Source organism: Trametes versicolor (genome assembly GCF_000271585.1).
Source record: "Trametes versicolor FP-101664 SS1 unplaced genomic scaffold TRAVEscaffold_3, whole genome shotgun sequence".
Taxonomy (NCBI): Eukaryota; Fungi; Basidiomycota; class Agaricomycetes; order Polyporales; family Polyporaceae; genus Trametes; species Trametes versicolor.
In genome coordinates, this window is record NW_007360323.1 from 3,633,562 (window position 1) to 3,648,481 (window position 14,920).

Sequence of the window (14,920 nt, forward strand, 5' to 3'; positions counted from 1 at the left end):
CGGATGAAGCGGAGCGAAGGGGAGGTGGCGAATCTCTACTGTGGGCGTAGCAAGGACGGAGATGGGAGGAGGAGGGAGAAAACAAAGAGCGCGCGATGTGACAGAGTGCATGTTATATGCCGAACACGGGCGCGGGTCAAAACCCGTCAAAGTAGGTGCGCGACATGGCTTCACAGATGACAGAAGTGTAGAACAACTTACGCCACATCGGGAGCCAGATCTTGAGCGAATGTATGACAGGACTTCGTTCTACGCAGAAGCCTGGGTTCAGACTCACCTCGGAAGCCGTCCATGAGCAGAGGAGTTTGGGTGTGGCTACACAGTTGCGATGCCTTTGCAAGGTGTATTCGTCAGTAAGGCGGTCTATAGGCACCCTGGGCGAGGTTTCTTCACCAGCAGCGTAGATTCAAGAAGTGCGCAACCAGGTGTCCGTGTCCACGAGGAACGAAGAAAAAGGCACCTATGCCTGTGAACGAGCGTCACGTTCGGAGGCGGAAGACGACCGTTCCTCCCGAAGGGGGACTGGGACGTCGACGGACACAAGAAGTGGTGACAGATACGAGTGCGGGATGCGCGGCACAGTCGCGGGTACGCTGCATGCGCCTAGGAGGGTGTACCCTGCGCGGTCATGTTCATTAGTTGTGAGGTTTGCATAAGATTGGGCCAGTGAACATGTCAAGTCACATCTACTCACCTGCCTTGCAGCATAGCACACTATACGACCATCTTATCAGAACACCAAGGTTGAGGTGAAGCAGCAATGGCTATCCTCTCGCAGACCGCGGGGCTTGCTATATGGCTAGATACACAGGCTATAATACACATCTAGGGAAAGAGACGTCAAACGAGCCTCTGGGCAAGTCACGACGACACAAAATCCCGATGGACATACCACAGAACACCACCAAATCCCAACTACGCCTTGCTGCCTATTCGCGACAGCGGCGCACCCGACGCAGGCCTCCCCACCATAGGCATCGGCCGCTTCGCGAACACCATCTTCCGTTTCACGATCGCGACCATATCCCAGCTCTTCGGCGCGCCGCTTGTCTGCTGCGATCCCTGCTCAGAGTCCTCTACGGCCATCGACTCCCCCGGCGCGTCCGCGGGCGCGTCGGCTCGATGTAGCACGGCGAGCGGTTTCGCGAGGTTCACGAGCTTTCCCTCGAGCAAATGGTGGCCGATCAGCAGTGTCGGCTTATTCTGTAGGAGCATTAGTACCAGGTCACGACCTGAACTCCAAAACAGGGGGTAGAATGGCGTACCGTAGCAGGGTCGAGCCGCAGCTTCCCGACAAGTTGGCTATCCTTGTTTCCATCCACTTCTAGTGAACCTTGCATTTCTATGAGCACGAGCTCGTCCGACCCAAACTGGACGAGCTGAGGTGGTAGTTTGCGATGTGCGGGAGAAGAAGGTCCAGGGATGTTTACGTTGACAGGGACGAGCATGACTAGTCCAAAGCAGTTCGCAGTAAAGTTCCAAACAGAGGACACAGAGGACACAGCTGCAGGAAGATCACGCAGAGTAAGCAGCTTGATGGTGGTGGGAAGAACGAAACGACAGGCGCGACGCGACACGACGCGTCGCATCGTACATGGCGCGCGTCAGCACGTGGCGTCGGGACATCGGACCGACATTCCGAGCCCGTCCCTCTGAGTCTCATGCGCGGCCATGAGCACACAAAACCGCGGCCGGTGGGAGGTATGGGTGGTATTCGACATCTCTGTATGATGGTACAAGTACATAATACACTTCGCTGCACGCCCCCAGGATCGAGTTGAATCAGGCCAACATGGGCGGCACCGGGCGCTGGCTCGGCCGGCTGTGGTGCCCAATAGCACAGAAGTAGAAGTAATAATCCACCCTCGCGCGGAGCGGGCGTTGAGCCCGCCGCCATCCCCAGTCTACCACCGCCGCCCCTCATGGAGGCAAGGGCGCGGTGCGTGGATGTGCGGTTTTTTGGGGTGGGTTAGTTCTCGCCCCAGATGGCGCGGGCGGTGCGCGTGACGAGCGCGAGCTTCTCGCGCATCGCGTGGTCGTCCACCAGGTTGCCCTCCGAGTGCGACGCGAATCCGCACTGCGGGCTGATGCAAATCCTAAAACAAAATGTTCTGTCAGCCTCATATGCTGTGATTATAAGAAAAGAGATACGCACTGGTTAAGCGCGGCCTCGAACGAGCGCTTCTCGTCGCCGCCCGAGATGATAGTCGCGGCGTTGCGCACACGCTGTACGAGGTCGTCGACCTCTTCCAGACGCGGGAACTTGGTGGAGATCAACCCCAGCACAACCGCCTTGTGCGGCGGGAGGAACCTGAGAGGCTCGAAAGTGCCCGCGCGCGGGGTGTCGTACTCGAGGTAGTAGCAGTCCACGTTGATTTCCTGGAACAGCTTGATCGCAATGCGGTCGTAGCCCCCCTCGCTGAAGTGCATTCCGCTCTACATGATATCCTCCCTATAAGCATCGCACACGATAATGGTGATATTGAGACGGCCGAACGTACGCGGAAGTTACCGCGGCACAAGTGCAGGCCGACGTTCATGTCTGCGGGGCGGTTCTTCAAGCAGTCGTTGTACGCCTTGATGTAGGTGTCGAGCAGCGCCTCGTGGTTGATGCCGCGCTCCTCCATACCCTTGATCATGGACTCCGCGCAGAAGTACGCGAGCAGGGGGTCGTCAATCTGGATGTTCCTGCAGCCAGCCGCGTACAGGTCCTGAAGCTCCGCCTGGTACGCCACCGCGATGTCCGCGAAGTACTCATCTGTTCGCACACATCGCCCGATCAGATTGAGTTGGCAGCGCCGAAAAAGAAGGGCTGGGCGCACCGTCGTTCTTGTACACATCCTTCGGGTACGCGTACTCGCCGTGCCTGAGGTGGAACCACTCAGGCGCGGCCATCGTGATCTTCAGGTTCTTGTGTTCCTGCGCGGTCGGTCAGCAGATGACATCGCAGATGTGATCAGGAGACCGTGGCGCACCTCTGGTGAGGTGAGAGCCTTCAGGGCCTCGTACTGGGGCACGTAGAACTGCTTCGTCCGCTTGAGCTTACTCTGTGGAGAGGTGAGCTTCCTTCGGGAGAAGAGAAGAACAAGTTGTGTACGTACCACGCAGACGTAGGTGTCAGCACCCTTGAAATCGTGCTCCTTGAACGCGGCGACATCGGGGACGTAGTCCATGAGCATGTGCATGGGGACGGGCTTGATGTGCTTCATGCCGTCCAGGTTGTCGAACACGCCGTCGTAGAACATGTGTCTGCGCGCGCCCCGTTACGATCGAGCTTCGCAAGATGCCCGGAAAAAACGCACCTCCTGAACTCGCCGTCGGTGATACCCTTGATTCCCGTCTCGCGCTGTACCTGGACGACCGCCTTGATCGCCTCATCCTCGACCACCCGCAGTTCCTCCTGCGTGCACTTCCCAGCCTCGAACTCCTTGCGCTTCTCGAGCAACGCCTGCGGCCGCTTCAGGGAGCCGATCTGCTCCGCGCGGAACGGGGGGTTGAGCTTGAGAGTGGGCGCAGACATGGCAGGGTAGATCGCGGGCAAGCAAGTGCGACAGATAGGCAAGTTGAAGCAGACGCAGCGAGAGGCAAATTGGCAGGAGAGAGAGGCGGAAGAGCGGATGCGCGCAAATTCTCAGGCGGCCGCCGCTATATAGGGCCCTGGCAGGGTTGGGGGAATTCGGATTAGCCGCGGGAGAGTGGCATCGCGATTAGAGCACGATCAGGCCGGGCGGCGGCCTGCTGAGAACATCTGAACATTTGGCGTTTACGAACAGCGGAGGATGTTGCGCGCGGGCCCCAAGTGCGGCATAAGCGGTCGACTGACTGCACATGTGACATCGCGATGGAGGGCCGTCGAGTGTTGCGGAGGACGCGATAGAAGGTCGGAGGGCAGCGAGGACTGCGGATAGGGACAGCAGGGGCATGCGAGGGCTCCAGACGGTGCCAGTTGCAGACGGACGATAGAGTACTTGTGAACGCTCTCAGAATGGGTGGGCAGGAGGGTGCTTCGGAGGGTGCGCGTCCGCCGCTGGCTGGGAGAGTTTGGTAAGCGGCCGCGGGGTCTGGGCGAGTTATCGCGAGATGAGAATCGAGGGATGACATGAACGTACCCACCCACGGCTGCTTCACATGCGTCCTTGACATCGCGGCGGGCGTGCTCGACGACGTCGGGCTCGATGAGCGAGAGCGTTCAAGTCCACAAAGGTACACCGGCGTCTAGATGAAGGCCGCCGCAGATCGTTGCCGAGAGATGCCGATTCCAGAAAATGAGGCTTAGGCGCTTAAAATGCTACCGCATCCTCAAGACGCCGGCGTTGCATGTGCTAAAGCTGACCCAGTTTAATCATCTCAGTTGGAGCTGTAAGGACACCATGGACACTCCCAGCTATGTACGCAGACACAAATCAGACTATGTGAATGTGCGCATGAACAACCCAGGCTCGACGTACTGTGGCTGTAAACTCTCCTCATTTATAGGCACGATCGTACTTCGAAGCCCCGCGCCGCCAAGTTCGGACGATCCAGGCGCAGCCCACCGACGCGTCGCGCGTATAGAAGCACTTCGCGGACCCTCGTGACCGCGATTCTGCCCCTTTAGGATCAGTAGCGGCTGCGTCAACGTAAGTTACGAGCTCACGCACATATAATCAGCCTGTGTTCGCGGTTGAGCCAAATTTGCAGAGCAAACGGGGTGAGCTTGAATCATGAGTCCTTCTGACTACGCGCCGGAGGAAGCAGGAAACTGCGGCGGGAGTATATGCGAAGCGCTAGTTGCTGAAGCCTGTGGGTTGAAGCCGGGGATAGTGGTGGTAAGAACAAGGGTAAGACGGGAGGGAGAGGGCCGATTAAATAGGCCTAAGACAGAATGGTATTGAGGCGAAGAACTGACAGATCCCCTTGCGCGCAGCTGGACAAAGCTCGTCTCTGAGACGCTATGTGATGACATGGAGGATGGATGGATGGATGGAGGAAGTGCTGGTATCTTACTGGCGCGCTTACCTGCGGGTCGCCTCGGCTATCGAGGGACTTCGCACGACGTTGACAGCTTGAACAGGCTTGAACGCACTCAGCATGAAGACACTTCCAATCACGGAAACGTCAAACTGAAATGGATGTCGCAAGCAATAATACAAAAGACTGCCTCTACAGGTCCAGAGTCACAGCGGGGTATCCAACCCAAACTATCCTTCCCAACGCGAAAACAACAAACAACGATACAACGCTCACAGACAACAAGCAAACAAACACAACGTACAGCATATTACACCACCTCTCTCATGTTGCTACTGTGCACACTGCTGCCCCCATACTCCGACCGCGCGTACTCTGAACGCGCATTGAAGGAGTTTGTGGCGGCCCACTCGACGACGAGCGGGGACCGCGCGGGGCGCGCTTTCTGCACCGCGTTGAGCACGGCGAGCACAATGAGGACGACGAGGACGATCCAGCCGAGCCAGGCGAAGGCCATCATCGCAGATAGGATGCGACACGGCGCGAATTGGTAGCAAAACGAGAGGTTTGGCCAGATGCTCTGCGCGGTGGTGATCCCAAGGAGGAACAGCGAACGACATAGAGGGCATCGATAAGCACGCGTTCGATAGACGTGAGATGGAGGTTCTCACCGTCGAGACTACGCATCCGACGAGCCATAGTAACCAGATGACAGAGAGCGCTGCGAGCTCGAAGAGGTTGGCCGAAGCGGCCGAGGTGATCAACTGTGGCACCCAATGCATCCTGTCGCGGGAGTCAGCTCTGTCAGATACGCCTTCAGAGGAACTGCGATATGATGCTTACACGAAGGGTATTGACCCGAGAGCGAGCATTGAGCAGACGAGCAGATGCGCCACGATGGGATCTAGAATAGCACACAGTAAGCGCGGGCGCTTCTAATGAGGCGTCGCGGAAACAGAAAACATACCAAAAAAGTCCGAGCCGCCATTGAGGGGGTCTCCTTTCGGTAGGTGGAGGGTGTAGTTCAATCTCACAGCGGTGAAGATGAAGAGGAGTGCCGCAAAAACCCACTGCCGCACGCGTCGAGGCTCGACATCAGTAACGAACGTTCTGCAGACTGCGAGGCACAGGGCACAAGCCCCCCGCGCGGGGGGCAGCCGAGGCGGACGCACCAATGTGACATAAAGCGGAAGACGAAGGACAGTGGTGAGGGGACCCATCGCGGCGGTCTACGCCGGTCGGGGCGGCCAAAGAACGTCGCGCGACGGAGGAAGGGGGAGGGAGGGAAGAGCAGAACGGCGGCGACGGCGTCGCGCGCGAGGCGGTAATATAAGTGCTGCTTGCCGAGCACCCCCTGAGCTCTCGGACCAGTCACTGAGTGCGGGGCATGTGTTCTGTATAGAAGCTAGGGATAGTGCTCGGGGCGGTCGTTAGGGAACGCCGCAGCGCACGCGATTCTCAGTCACCGTCCTCCGTCGACTCGGATGATCTGCATGGGCTCGGTCGGATTTTCATCGCACCTCCGGTCATTGGACGTGTTCACGCGCGGTGCTCTCCTGCGAGGCCATGCGCACAGTGATTTTGCATCGAAGAGGAGTATTATCGCGGTTGCCTCCCTCGTCGTGGTTGCCGCACACCGAAGGAGATGATCATCGCGAGGACGCGTCGCCACTTCCACGCGCGCCTCGTCCCCGCCCCCCTCGGCCTCGTCGGTCATAGCCGCCCGCCCGAGCACGCCGAGCGCCCATGTGGCCCATATGTGCCCATGTCCCGGGGTCAATACCGTCAACGCTGTCAGCCATAATCATAGGCGAGTCGACTCAAGTAATACAGCCACCGCGTTCGTGGTATCAGAATGTTAACCGCGCCGCCAAATTGACTCACTCGACACCCATATAGAACCGATAGAACCGCGCCACAGACAGCCTGAGCCCGCACTAGCATGGGAGCGGCTCGATCTTACGGGATGGACACACGGCGTCGATCCTCACCATTGGATTGCCCGTCTTCGCGCGGACTGGGTTTGACGAAGATCAATTTGGGTACTGCGCAGTCATCACCGCGGTTCGTTCGAAGCTCGAGTACTCGCATGTCCTCGACATCGTGTCACTCGAGCCGTTTACTCGTCTTTGAGTGTGGAACGTGCAAAGCAGAGCCCCTTCTAGTGTGGCTATAGGTGCTCACCTGATGAAGTTCTGGACACGCCTGTGGCTGGGTCGAACTGTTCGAACCCCACAGAGTTTGCCGTAAAAACAACCGTGGCATCGGCGTGTTATGTGTTCTTCGGTACGACGATCCGGGTGAAGGTGTTCTCCTCACCAGATCGAACGACACAGCGGGGGTCAAGCTGTAGCCCGAAGGCAGTGCTACTCTGTAGGCAGGCGGGGAGGATGAGCGTGTAGAGAATCAACGGCGTATGTCGTAGAACGGAGGCGCCTCAACCTCCGGCGGTCGGACTATAGGCCGGGTCCGCGTCAAGAAGGTCATGCGTAACATTGCATATATCACACTATCCGCCCAAGGCCTGAATATATAGCGGGTATTAGCATTTAAATATAGACCCAGCCGGAGGTGAGCCCGACCCAGTGCGCACACCCATATATGATACAGGAATAAAACAATGTCGACGTATGACGCACTCGAAACACCCCCCTCCCGCCCCGAGTGTTCATTAATCACTCGCGCCCGGCGAGTATCAATGCACAACTCCAGTGTTTCCCCGCACCAAGCGTCCCGCGCCGCCCGCAAACCATCCCTATCTTGCCCCCAAGAGACAAATTCGCCAGCGCGCCCATGCCCACATCCTCCCTGGGCACTCCCACGGCACGGCCGCCGTGCGGAGGTGCGAGCCTGCCTCCGACGGTTAATCGTCGCCGTGGTTCGCTCGCCCGTCATGGCGGCGCGTCACCAGCTCGACCCGCGTGCGGCCGCCGCGCCTCGCGTGGGTGTGCGCGACCGAGGACGGGCGCAGGTGGAGCTCACGGTGGGAGCGCGAGCAGGAGCAGAGAGCGGCCCTAAAAGAGCTGCCCCTAGCGTAGACACGGCGTCACGCCGGACGGTCGAGGCGGCTCGGGGCTCGCATGGGGCGGCCTACGCCCATCTGCGCCAGGTACTTCCGCGCGAGCGGGGACGGCGAGCGCGAGTCGGACGGGGTCATCCACGCCGACGGCAGCGCGGGGGAGGTGGAGCTCGACGCTCGCGTGCGAAGCGGGGGGTGCGGTCGCAGGTGACGTTGGTAGTGTCGCCGCATATTCGACTTGACGTTGAAGCGCCGCAGGCAGCCGGGGAAAAGGCATGGATGCGCTACGGAGGGTTCAGCATCTTCCAACGGAGGGCGCATGGACGAGGAGTGGGCATGACGTACGTTTTGCGCCGGTGTGCATGTTGACGTGCGTCACGAGGCTGCTGGGCCGATTGAACCCTTTGCCGCACTGCGGACAACGGTGGGGGCGAGACTTGTCGACCTCGTCGGGGTGTGCTTCGACAGTAGTGCAGCCTAGGGAGGTCGGGACCGTGACACGGAACGCTGGCTGGGCGCAAGCGTTGAGTATCTCGTCTGCGTGCGCGTCGGTGACCTCCTCTTGATGATATGGCATCAGGCCTGCACGGAAGTGCGCTCGCGGAGGGGCAGCTACACTCGAGCTGGAGGCGACTTGCTCGAGGTCGGCGGTGAGTGGGTGGAGCCGCATGATGCCCAGCGAGTAATTTGAGGACGTCGTCTTGCGGGATATTCCCGATTTCAAACCGGGGGGAAGCTGAATGACCGGTGGTGCGAGGGTGGGGGCCGGCGCCGTGGCGCCCTGCGATATCGGCGGGAGAGTGCGCCTTCGGTCGGAAAACTGACGCATCGATTTGCAGCCTGGGGCATCAGATAGCGCAGCTCTCTGTAGACGGTGCGTTCAGACGTGTTCTGCAATTCAGAATCAGACAAGCTCACCAATGGCGGGGCGTTGGCATGGGGTTCGACGGCTATTTCTGCGTCGAAGTGTGGATATGGCAACTTCCTCGCAGTGCTGACGAAAGGACGAGATTCATGAGGGGCAGTCCATAAGTCTAGTGCAGTTGTATGAGTGGCCGTACTGAGTGCACAGAGAAAGTAGGAATGCGCCTACCCGGGAATAGCGAGCGGATGCCTGGAAGAGTGACGGACTCCCGAGGAAGGGCTGCGCTGCCACCCTCTGACCGCATGTCGATAGTGCAGGAAAGAGAAAGGCAAGAAGGTGCGAGGGCAGATAGAAGTCCGACGCGAGCATCCACCCTCGTATTAACCGCAGACCGCACAATGTCCCTTTCCCATTTGAATTCGGCAACTCCCTGTTTTCGCTTCTCTCTCCCCTCGGCGCAGCTGCATGGCGTGAGTGCCGGAGAACCACGTTTATCAAATGCGGTGCGTGCCAACTGCTGGAACACCCCTATGCTGCGCCCGCCCTCTGAAGAAGACGCCCTTTGAGCTCCGACGAAGGGCTCGCATCCTTGCATCGAGATCACCAGCGCTGTGGGGAAGCTCGCATTTTGAATTATGGCCGCCGCAAACTCTCACCCTGGGCCAATGTTGAGTTGGCGACGCACATTGATCCATTGCATCTGGCGTTCGGGGCAAGGCCCCTAGACGGTCATGACCACCAGAACCGCGCTATCTGTTTGATGGGGCGGCAGTCACGCATGGCTGAGATTTCGGCTCCTCAATTTAGCGTTTTGTGGACGACCATGGGGTACGGTAGTACGCCCGCCGGCATTGAAGAAGGCACGTTTCGGAAACACATCCCCCCCGCGACGTCTTCCAAGCAGTGCGCTCACTATAAGGCACCATGCGTAGTCGTCGCCGCGTCTATCGGAAGCATACGAAGCTGATCGGGGTTCGTATCGCTAATGCTGGACGATCAGCAGGCTGCGGCTGGCGCTGTGGCAGCACCTGCAAGTGCGATGAGCGCGGATCGAGGCGCGGAGGACCGATGTGGCTGGGGCGCTGGGGAGACGTACATGTACTTATTGCGCTGTGGGCACTTGCAGAGAATACACCGAGAGATGGCGGGGCGTTTCGCCGGACGAGGGCATGAGGCATGGACGAAACTTCGCACGAGCGAAAGCGTGTCGGGCGGAGTGCATCGTGTAGACGCCCATAGACGCCCGCTGCCGGAGAGTGAGTGTGACGCACACAATGACAACATCGTCACGGATCCACGATAACACTGGGGCGGCCCGAAGAACCGGCTCTGCCTGCCTCGCGTTTCGATTCTACAGGACCGTCTCCTCTCTCTCTCACCCTCATATGCACGGCGGATCCACCCAAAAAACCTCCGTGCTGGCACTGCGTTTCTTCAGATTGATCGCAAACACGTGTCTTGCTCCTGGAGATTGCGGAGCTGCGATGTGCACCTACTACGGTCTTCGCCACCACACGCCGCCAGGACAGGCCGCCCATGTCAAGATTCGAAACTAGTGGCAAGACCCACCGAGAGCCGAGAACCGTTTCGGTGGCGCCTCCCTTCTCTATTCGTCGTCAAGGCTCACATTGATGGGACTCCACAGGCAAAGTCCCCAGATAATCGGGCCAGAGCGGTGTTAGAGAGTGACCCCGGTCGAGGGAGTGAGTAAGTACATTGACAGCAGGTGAGAACACGAGATCTCTGGTGTGCAGGTGGCCCAATCAATTAATCACCCACGAGGTGTGTCGGTGCATGTTCCATATCTTGATGTTTCTTTCTACCCTTGTGCTCACTCCGGCTTCATGATCGTAGCGCATCGAATTAGGACACCGACATGCTTACCGGCGGAACGATGACGGACGCTACACAGGTCTCCATACCTCGGTGTTATCAGCTTGCCGCCTTCCGACTCCGACTTGGCGCGTCTTTGACCCTCGCTTGGGAATCATACGGGAACACGAGACTCGTGCTAGCTTCTCTCATCATCGTTCATCCACCTCGGTGCTCTCAGGGGGGGAAATGCGATACAGTTCTTTGACATCCTTCCGCGGATGTCACTCACGGTTCGGCACGTTTTCAGTAAGTCACTGCACCGTCCTCTGGTTTGCCGTACTCGCTAAACCTTCCAGCGCAGAGACCATGCTTCCCTGCATGGCCTCCAGCCGACTCGACAGACGAAACTTTGCACTGCAAGACATCTATCCACTATGGCGTAAGAGGCAGTGTCCTCGACAAACTCAATTACGGCGAACCGGAGCTCTCAAGTGCGCCTTGTCGCTCAGGAATCCATGCACGTTGTTCAAAATCACCGCATGACCGACATCTACATCTACCGACAAACTCCACATACTCTTGCTGTGCATCTGACGAACGATCTCGCGATGTGCGCCGCCCGACATCCCCATAACAGAGCACTTCAAATCTGCGGTCCTTGTTCTTCACATTGCAGCGCATCAAGGACGATGTTTTACCCGCCGGCATGGCCTCATCCAACTCCGAAAACGCACGATCCATCTTACGTGCAGGTCCGCACTGCTTCCTCCCCAAAATCCACGCTTCTTTCTGATCCAAATGCCCGCGGACGCGCCACGCCCGTGCGAGGAACAATGCCGACAAACTTAGTACCAGGTTCGCCCTGCACGTTGTCGAGATGATCATGAGAGCGATACACGAAATCAACAGGAAGCCCCTCCACGTGAAGATGAACCACCCCTGTACGCCACAGCAAGCGGACTCGGTAGCTGTTGTGCAAACAGTCGTGAGTGCTTCTTAGTTGCGCTCGCATGGTCTCTTCTTACGGAACTCCAAACGCGGACAGGGGCCTGCTGCGGCTAGGGGTTGCATGCAGCACTTGGGAGCGGAAACGCCGCACCTCGTTGTGCTCCTACTGCGCAATCGCGTCTCGTACGCTGATTCGGAGCGCAATCTCCCCAAGTACGCCATCGCTTATCGCAAAGCTTGAAACGCCTTCTGTGTCTACGACGGTGGGTGTAATGCGTCCACGCGGCAATCCGTCGCAGAAATTCGCCTAACAACCGACAGTCTTGCTTCGACTGCGTCATTAATGGATCGCAGGCCGTCTAGCTTGCGCTGCCGCAGTATTAGACAATCCTCGAGGCCGCACGGAACGTAAAGTAAAGCCTTTTATCACCGTACGAGCCGCATCCGCACTCACACCCACTGAATCCGGCACTGCCTTCGTTCTTCTGACGCTCAGGCTATGTGTTTCATATGCCGCATGTTAAGGTCCTTACGTCTTGCCCCGCCTCTAGGCTCATGGTCTTCGAAAGGTTCCAGTGTTCGCTCACGACATCTTTCTCGCCTCCCGCACCCACGGCGCCGGTCAGGCGAGCGATAGTGCCACGCTAGGGCAAAGCCGAACACTCCTCACTCGGGCATTCGGCATCACCAGCCCCGCACGCAACACACCCGATCCCGCCTTCCTCTTCTCGCGCATTCACACTCTGCACGCGCGTCATCGGCCGCGGCTTCTCGTACACACTCGTACACACCCCGCCCGGACGCGAACGCTTCGCGCGCAGTTACGCGCCCGCGGAACCCCCCCGCGTGCTTCCCCAGTTCTGCCGCGCGCGACGCCTCCCTGAGTCCCTCGCCCTATCGCAGCACGAGGCCGCCCCATGGGACCCGGCGCCCGCATTCGTCGCCGGCAGCGCGCGCGCCCGGCCCGTGCCATGGGCGGCGGGGCCTCGTCTGCTCGCTCGGGGCCTCTACGAAGCCCCCCGCGGGCGCTCTGTGTGCACGGCTCGAGCTGCCTGCACCGCCAGCCCCTCCGGCTTCTCCGGAGGGAACGCGCGGGCTCTGATGGACCTGCGCGACCACATTCGCCGCGCTACGCACACACACACGGGCTAGCCGAGGGGTGCGGGCTTCGCAGGAACCGCTCGCGTAACAGCTGTGGGGGGTGCTGCGAGGGGTTGTGGCAATGCGGTGGGTCACGGGCCCGCGCGGGAGGGCGCAATGTTCGAGGGCGGGCGTATGTTGGGGAGGGCGGTGTCGGGAGCGGGATGTGGGGATCGTCGCGCCTGGATCGGGCCTGGGACTTCCGGCGATCTGTTAGGATGCCGGGGCGCTGCGGGCGCTTGTTGGCCGATCGTATCATCAATCGACGTCCTTTCTGTTCTCTCATTCCACCAATTCCGAACTTTGTGCGGAACGCTGCCGCTCGACGCTGGACTAAGACATATTAACTCGGGGCTTATACCTTGCGTAAGCTGTGCGCGAACTCGGAAGACTGGAACTTTGCTGGCGCGCAAGAGCCTTGAGGCATCCCGGAACAAGCATGATATTCTGTGACGTGGCACTTGGGCGACACGCCAGTACTGGCCTACTGAGGTACTGAATACATGTCCTGAACGTAACATTCAGAGGCTGTAACCTGCGGATGATGGCTGGATGAGATTCTATAGACGGGATTTCTACGACCGGGTAGTGTATTTGGATTTTGACGACCGCAGTGTACCCGGACCTACCGGGTATTCATCCATGTCAACCGTCTCGATCTTTCCGGGCCTCCACCCGCAGGTAAGAAGTAGCGCTTTCCTATCTTTCAGCGTCCCTACCTGACGGGAGAAACGTTTAGGCATGCGGTCATATTGCTATGGGCACTTTCGTATCTTGGTCGCAGCTTCACCGAGGTCGCCTGGCTCACCCGCGCAACCCACGGAATGAAAGTCATTCTATGCACACGTGCGAAGACATTGACTACGTATCGCTGCGCAAGTCGACATCAATCTTCGTATGTTGCACAATCTCATCTGTATGTCGAACCTTGTCGAACTCAAACACATCTACAGGCGATAAATCTGCACAACAGATTCGAGTGACCAATCACTCTGGCAGGGCGCAGCGCGCGCAGCGGACTCGTGGTGTTGCCAGCGTCCACGAAGCAAATAAGCGCTTCAAGTAGCTTGTTCGTGGACGCAAGATGCGGTGCGTCCAGGACCCTGGGTGTTGTGCGGTGCCAGTTATGGTTCGATGGAGAGTCCCAACGCTGGATCAAGATTGCGTCCGCAAATTAAACGTGACCGTTATGCAGGAAAGCACGCGAAGGGTAAGAACGTGGAGTCTTCGCCGGCTCAGGATCATTTCCAGAAGAAAAGATGTCTAAATTGCGTTGCCAGTGTGCGGCCAATGCCGCAATTCGGATGCGCACAAGCCAGAAACCAGGGTCGTGTTGCCTGCAAGCGACGAGCCGTCAAAGTGAGCCTTTGCACTCTCGCACGCCGGTGTCCTTCGACTGATAGCACCCACACGCGAGCTAGGAATACAAGGTCGACGCCGCGCGCCGCTGATTTCTATCACGGCTCCATCTCGTTCGGACGGCGGTGCAGTGCTGGTGGCTCTCTCGCCTGACATTATCCATCGCCGCTTCTCGGCAGGTATGGGAGTCGCTGCCACTCCCCCCGCTGCAGCGCATGGCGCGCCTCCGGTGCAGGACGCTTCGGGACAAAGGTGCCCGCTTTTATCCGTAAGGGGGAAATAACCGCGGATGCGGTACGACCAATCTCTGTTGCGGACCCGCTTCGCGATTTCACGATCATTCTGAGCCTCAGGGAAAGATCCTAGCCATGAACAGGAGCCCGCGCCTGCTCCCCCCTCTCACGCCCGTCTATGTCGGTGGAGAGTCGCGGAACTGGCCGGCGCCGCCTGGGCCTGGCGGAGGGCAGCAGCATCGTTGATGTCATGCACGCCGTAATGGCCTGTCGCGCAGCGCGTTAGGCACCGCTGCCGCCAGATAGCGTCCTCGACAGGCTCTTCCGCCGATGCAGACACTCCGATGTCGGGCGAATCCCCGTCGGCAGAGGCAAGACGCTCTCTGGGGAGGGCAGAACACTCAATTGAGGGCCCGCATCGATTCCCCGGCAACTTGTGTGGTAGCCGGGGCCATCGCGCATCTGTCACATGGGCATTGCCCCCCAGCCGCAGCCTCAGCCTCGCGGCCTCCTTCCATGACTCCAGAACACCGTTCCCTTGGGCTCAGCGCCCGCCCCTCTGCGGGCGGCCTCGCACGGTATCGGACGGGG

At 59.0% G+C, this 14,920-nt stretch overlaps 4 protein-coding genes across 4 annotated transcripts; all 4 read right to left on the reverse strand.

Annotated features, from left to right (window-relative positions):
• Nucleotides 1-915: 915 nt before the first annotated feature.
• Nucleotides 916-1,448, reverse strand: TRAVEDRAFT_118314 (uncharacterized protein; the record flags this gene model as incomplete). The annotated part of the gene is made up of 2 exons (XM_008037761.1): nucleotides 916-1,203; nucleotides 1,266-1,448. 2 exons carry the CDS (start codon nucleotides 1,446-1,448, stop codon nucleotides 916-918), a joined length of 471 nt encoding a protein of 156 aa, XP_008035952.1.
• A 248-nt stretch (nucleotides 1,449-1,696) lies between these two features.
• TRAVEDRAFT_164252 (UROD/MetE-like protein) lies at nucleotides 1,697-3,645 on the reverse strand. Its single transcript, XM_008037762.1, has 7 exons — nucleotides 3,303-3,645; nucleotides 3,102-3,249; nucleotides 2,976-3,047; nucleotides 2,823-2,919; nucleotides 2,502-2,758; nucleotides 2,156-2,436; nucleotides 1,697-2,096 (listed from the first exon to the last, which is right to left on the reverse strand). The coding sequence occupies exons 1-7, from the start codon at nucleotides 3,518-3,520 to the stop codon at nucleotides 1,970-1,972; spliced, it is 1,200 nt and encodes a 399-aa protein (XP_008035953.1). The 5' UTR covers nucleotides 3,521-3,645; the 3' UTR covers nucleotides 1,697-1,969.
• A 1,470-nt stretch (nucleotides 3,646-5,115) lies between these two features.
• On the reverse strand, nucleotides 5,116-6,170 carry TRAVEDRAFT_164255 (uncharacterized protein; the record flags this gene model as incomplete). The annotated part of the gene is made up of 5 exons (XM_008037763.1): nucleotides 5,116-5,530; nucleotides 5,622-5,733; nucleotides 5,794-5,854; nucleotides 5,918-6,020; nucleotides 6,123-6,170. 5 exons carry the CDS (start codon nucleotides 6,168-6,170, stop codon nucleotides 5,261-5,263), a joined length of 594 nt encoding a protein of 197 aa, XP_008035954.1. The 3' UTR covers nucleotides 5,116-5,260.
• A 1,335-nt stretch (nucleotides 6,171-7,505) lies between these two features.
• On the reverse strand, nucleotides 7,506-8,608 carry TRAVEDRAFT_144853 (uncharacterized protein). The gene is made up of 2 exons (XM_008037764.1): nucleotides 8,315-8,608; nucleotides 7,506-8,253 (listed from the first exon to the last, which is right to left on the reverse strand). Exons 1-2 carry the CDS (start codon nucleotides 8,544-8,546, stop codon nucleotides 7,997-7,999), a joined length of 489 nt encoding a protein of 162 aa, XP_008035955.1. The 5' UTR covers nucleotides 8,547-8,608; the 3' UTR covers nucleotides 7,506-7,996.
• Nucleotides 8,609-14,920: the final 6,312 nt, after the last annotated feature.